This window comes from Tursiops truncatus, chromosome X (genome assembly GCF_011762595.2).
Source record: "Tursiops truncatus isolate mTurTru1 chromosome X, mTurTru1.mat.Y, whole genome shotgun sequence".
Taxonomy (NCBI): Eukaryota; Metazoa; Chordata; class Mammalia; order Artiodactyla; family Delphinidae; genus Tursiops; species Tursiops truncatus.
In genome coordinates, this window is record NC_047055.1 from 22536481 (window position 1) to 22542326 (window position 5846).

A 5846-nucleotide genomic window follows, 5' to 3' on the forward strand; every position below is an offset into this window, starting at 1 on the left:
TTTGTCAACCATTAACTGACTGCTTACATCACCTACGTCATCAGCTCTGCGCATGAAAAATGCTCATTGGAAGAATCATCCTCTAAAGATATTTCTAATTTAGTGGTTCTTCATAGACAGTGTCGGTGTGTTTTAGGACCACTGTGTGAATGAAGTTGTATAGTGGTCAGAATGGCCATCCTTCCACCCTGCATGCTGTGCCCATATCTTTGTCACTAGAATTTGAAAAAGCTCCCATCTGGGCTTCTGATAATCTCTCAGAGCCATCATGATAATGGGGTGCTGTAGCACTTATGAAGGGTACAAACATAGCAGTGTCAGAGAAAATAATTCCACAGGAGTGAAATGTTTTCATTTGCCTTTAAAAGTTCTGAGTATATAGTACCCTTTATTTCGAGAATGGGTGAAGGATTCAGCCCGGTTCCGTCTTGTCCCCAGACTTCTATTAAGCCAGCCTTATCTATACCATGTATTTAGCAACAGTGAAATGCTGAGAGACAAACACTAGTTCATGTTTGAAGCAATGGTGTAGAACTCTCCCATCTCCCCTGCTCCTTTTCTTTCCTAACTTTTCAGCCTGGTTCTGCCTCTAACTGGCTGTCAAATGTTGGCTCTGTTACTCTCACCTCAGTCTCATCTGACTACTTTTAGTGTTTGCGCATTTTACTCTATTATCTGGACTTGGATCTACCTCCTGGACCTTATCTTCATTCACCCATCCTGCACTGAGCAACCCCCATAGCCTTAGGTAGGTAGGAATTCCCCACCCCGGACTCGCCAAGTCTAACAAGAACCCAATCCCACCGCCCCACAATCACAGCTGCAAGCCATTGGTAGGGATTCAACTAAGCTACTTACAAAACACTGGCACATTACTGCTTTCATTTTCTTAAAAGCAGAAAACAAAACCCAAGGCTTCAGCTCCAAAAGTGACATTTTAAAAAATAGTTCACAATATTTCAAAGTTTAGAGCCTTTATTGAATTTCCAAGTATGTAAGGCACATTAGTGCTAAACAGGCCGCAAGAGGGTAGGGGGTTTCAAATATAAAAACATAAATGAGTAACTTTCACCTCTTTTCCCAACCGTTTTTTTTTCCCCTCCTTCCTTTTTTTTTTGCCATCAGTTGTTCTCTCTGTTTGAGGATGCAGGAGCCAGCATTCCCCAGGAAGGGAAATTGGCAAAATAGGAAGGCAGTGGAGGACCAAATATCGGAGGAGGAGCAAAAGCCATAGGCATAGCGAGAAATGGATTGAAACTTGGAGGTCGAGGAGGAATGAAGCAATGAGCAGTAGTGCAAGAAGGTAAACCTGGAGTGCTGGACGACAAGGGCATAGGCCTTGGCCAGTTCTCCACGGGGTGCCGCGGGCCTCCCAGTGGGAAGGAAACATGAGCCAACCTTTCCTTGCAGATCACTCTCGTATTTCCTGGAGGCACCTCCATCATTATCCCTGATCTAAGGGTGGGGATAGGTGGCGGGCCTCTTACTTGAGAGCCCCTGGATGGAAAGAATCCTTGACCCCTTGGCAAAGCCACATATAACTTTGCATTACTGCCACCTCTCTCAGTGCCCCCATTGCTGACCCTCGTCCCCCCCACCATCAGTGCGGGAGGGCCGCCAGAGAATTCCCGGGACACATTAATAGAATCCTGTCCCCTCTGCCTCCTGCCTGCCAGCCCCTCAGAGCTATTTACTTCTGCTGTTGCTAGGGACTCTTCCGCAACAGCAGGTGGTGGCTCATAGGGGGGGTTGAGAGCTCTCGAATCGTCGACAGGAATGCAGGATCCTGTTCTCTCTGAGGGACGCTCCAGTTGCTCTCTTGCTAGATCGGCCAGTACGTTGAAGGGAGGTCTCAGGGGGACGCGAGGGAGGCCCCAGGATTCCACATCATCCTTCTGCATGGAGCTCGGACACTGGAGGGGCACGCCGGGGCGCAGCTCTGGGGTCCCATGTTCATCGGCAGCTACTGCTGTGGGTGAAGGGGCGTGCCCTCCAAGGCTTGCCAAAACAGAAATGAATAGGTTAATAAAAATGAAAATGCCAGGCTTCCCTGGTGGCGCAGTGGTTGAGAGTCCGCCTGCCGATGCAGGGGACACGGCTTCGTGCCCCGGGATCCCACATGCTGAGGAGCGGCTGGGCCCGTGAGCCGTGGCCGCTGAGCCTGCGCGTCCGGAGCCTGTGCTCCGCAAAGGGAGAGGCCACAAGTGAGAGGCCCGCGTACCGCAAAAAAAAAAAGAAAATGCGGTGACCAGAAAATATCTGAAATATGTGATTGATCGAATTCTCTGGAATACACGGTGGGAAAAGGGAGAGCCCAATCTCCTCCCAGGTGTAGTCAGCAAACACTTCTTCGATTCACTTGCCCTTCAGCAGGCAGCCTCTTTAGCATCAGGCTTTGTGGTTTCCCTTTATGGCTGACCTGTGGCTCCACCCCGTTCCCCATATTCCCACCTCCTCAAGGCAACAAGGCAGCCTAGAAGACTCAGATAGCTTCCTTAAAAGCTGCAGTGCGCAGGCATGCTAGATAAACAGAGGAAACACCAGCTCTTTCAGTCCCAGTAGGATATATGATCCACGAAACCCATCATTTAGATTCTGGTAGGAGTGCTCTGGAAAGTCTTATGAGGGAAAGCATTTTTTTTTTCTCCACAGAAGTCGAAGAAAGGTTTGTTATGCTAACAAACACTCCAGTTTGTTTCTCTTTCATGAAGCATCATTCAACATGTACACCAACTTTTGTTAAAATTTTCTTTCATTCAACCCATACCACACCCTAGAGTAAGAATTTCCTCATATTTAAACCCCACAATTTAGACTAAGGATTTGCAACTTCAAAATTACATTTAAAACTCCAGTGTTCTTAGTACCTGAATTTACGTCCTTCACGCTTTTGTCTGTGATCCCCTTCTGCATCCTTCGCAACCCACTCCTCCCCGTTGTCCGTGTCGCACTCACACAGGAAAACAATTCAAATTGTCTTTTGCCTTCAACTTAAACAGTTGTACACAGTTTTGTACTTACACATTTTCAGTACAAGCCATGGAGAAATTTGATCAGCAAAGCCTTCTTGAGGTGATGGAGAAAACCAGCTGAACGCCCACGCCAAGCCAACTCAGTCTGGAGAAATGACTGGTGCTTCTGCTTTAGAGCAGCTTGGCAGGTCGAATGAAGCCAGGGACCAACTGCTTCTTTCTAGATTTGGAGTCCTCTTTATGAGGTTACCAGTTGCTAGGGAAGGGAGGGAGAAAAGGAGCTGGGAGGAGGAGGGGATAAATCTGTGACGCTCCTCTGAAGCTAAATGTATGATTCCTTTCTGCACAGTAGCAGATGAACTTAAAGGCATTCGCTACATTAACCCTGTTGCAGTCCAGTTAGAAAGACAAATCATCGAGACAAATTTAGAAGAATCATGGTGGCATGGTCTTTTGTTAAGAGTTATTTCTGAAGTTTTATTTAGAAAAGGTAGTTATCAAATCTCCTCTTCCAGGGTGGAATTACAAACATTGAGCAGAGTACCATGCCTAATCTTGTAATTTAAACTTCCAGTTTAGGGGGTGCATACTATTAACTTGGTGGAGAACAGAGTTTGGGGGGTTAAATTGCTTTGCAATCTGACTCTCACTTGTGAAGATGAAACAAGAATAGCACTATAAAAAAAATCCCTCTAAGAATCATATTGGCTTTTACTTTTTAGCCCAATTTGCAATTCTTCCCTTCATCCTACCTTCTAGTTTATTGGCTCAGTATGGTGTGTGTGTGTGTGTGTGTGTGTGTGTGTGTGTGTGTGTCTGTATATACACATATTTCCCAGAATAGAGCTCGGGAAACTTCCCTGCAAGTGAGAGGGGAAATAAAAGGCATAGCAGATAACATCAATTTACAAATATTAGCTCAGATTTTGCCTTGTAACTTTTTGCATAAGGCACTTTCTGTTCTTCCAGCTTAAATTTCTTCCCCCTCCCTACCTTAAGCAAGTATACTTCCTCAGCTTTTATTTTCTGCCAACGATCTACAGATTAATGGCTCTGAAATTACGACGGCCATCCCCTGATCTAAGATTACTCATCTTGCTCTAGGATAAAGCCAAAAACTTGGCCCACTTCCTTAAATTCACCTAAGATTTGTGTTGTTCAGACTAGACTTCAAAGACCTTAAAATAACTTTCTTTATTCCCAATATCAGAATATGCTGTTACATTTCAACATTTCAACAGCTATATATATAGCTGTGTGTGTGTGGGCATGCGTGTGTGCAGGGGGTAGGTACAAGATACTAATGCAAAGAAATGGTCACTGCTGTGAAGCAACAGACTCATAATAGAAATGACCTTTTGGGTCTCTAAGTCCACATCTTCCTGCCAGGGTGCCTTGTCCCTGTCTATACGCTGTCGAGTTTTCTTTATCTCATTGAAAGATGAAAGCGGCATGTTTCCAAAACTTCTCCCAGAGGAATCTGTTCCCTTGCCTAGCATGGCTCACTGTTAAGAAATATCTTGATTCTCAAGCTTCAGTTTCCATTTTTCTTTAGTTTATTATTTACTTGTCCTTATGTAAAAGAAAAGTTATTATTAGCAATATAATTGTGGTAGAGCCTTAAAGCCCTTTTAACACTTGCCATATCAGAGGGAATAATGAAACTTGGGTTAATACCTGCTAATAGTTGGTAAGTTGTATTTGCATAGTTTATATTTGAGAGCTTGCATTTTTTCTGAATAATGGCAAGGATTCCCCAGGAAATCCTTTTATGACTATCGAACTATTGCAATAATTGGTTGTTTTTAGCTAGAAATGCCTATTTAGTGAAGTATCACCTTAATTGGATTACGTGAGGGTGAAATGTAATATAGACAGCAAATAGCTGGGCATAGTGACAAAGCCAATGGCACCTTAGAATTTTCCAAAACCATAATAGGTATTATAAATTTATGGATTCTAGCTCAGATTTTGCCTTGCAAGTTGTTTGCTTTTGTGCAATGAATGTTTGTTGAATACCTACTGCATGCATTCACTATTTGGTTTAGTGTGGATTATACCACAAAAGTTAAATATGCAACTGGTAGTGACTTCAAGGAATATTCAAACTTTCTGGGGGAGAGAAAAACATCTATAAAAGAAGAATGCAGTAAGAAAGAATAGACACAGACTATTAGCTGTCATTTTCCACAATGGGAATTCAGAAGAAGAAGCTATAATTTTAGGCAAAAGTAGTTGTGAAATATTTCATGTGGAGTTGGGGCTTGAGTTGTGTTTTGAAGGGTGGGTGCAATATTCCATGTCAAGAACAGGTATGGAGGGGACTTCCCTGGTGGTCTAGTGGTTGAGAATCTGCCTTCCAATGCAGGGGATGTGGTTCAATCCCTGGTTGGGGAACTAAGATCCCAGATGTTGTGGGTCAACTAAGCCCACGTGCCGCAACTACAGAGCCCATGCGCTCTGGAGCCCGCGCTCCACAACTAGAGAAGTCCATGTGCCGAAACCAAAGATCCTGCATGCTGCAATTAAGACCCAACGCAGCCAAAAATAAATTTAAAAAAAGAAGAAGAAAAAGAACAGGTATGGAGGTAGGAATGAAGGGGAAAATTTGGAATTTTGTCGTTCAGATTTTTAATCCAAACTGGGCTCATATTTGGCAGAAATAGAATGTTAAAGAGCCAATTGGACCCTCTAGAGACAGTCAGATCAGCCAGGTAACTAGTAAAGTTGTACCCAGCAGGGAATATTTGAGGGCACTCCGATTTTATAGTTAAAGATAAAACTAGAATCATCTCAAAACCTACTTTTTGACACAAAGCTGTTAGCTGCTTCAATTATCCACTGAGCTCTGAAAATGAAGTAATAAAGTGTATA

General features: G+C 43.7%; 1 protein-coding gene across 1 annotated transcript; it reads right to left on the reverse strand.

The window, feature by feature from the left end:
* Positions 1-1121: 1121 nt before the first annotated feature.
* Positions 1122-3041, reverse strand: PRR32 (proline rich 32). Its single transcript, XM_004328261.4, has 2 exons — positions 3022-3041; positions 1122-1998 (listed from the first exon to the last, which is right to left on the reverse strand). The coding sequence occupies exons 1-2, from the start codon at positions 3039-3041 to the stop codon at positions 1122-1124; spliced, it is 897 nt and encodes a 298-aa protein (XP_004328309.2).
* Positions 3042-5846: the final 2805 nt, after the last annotated feature.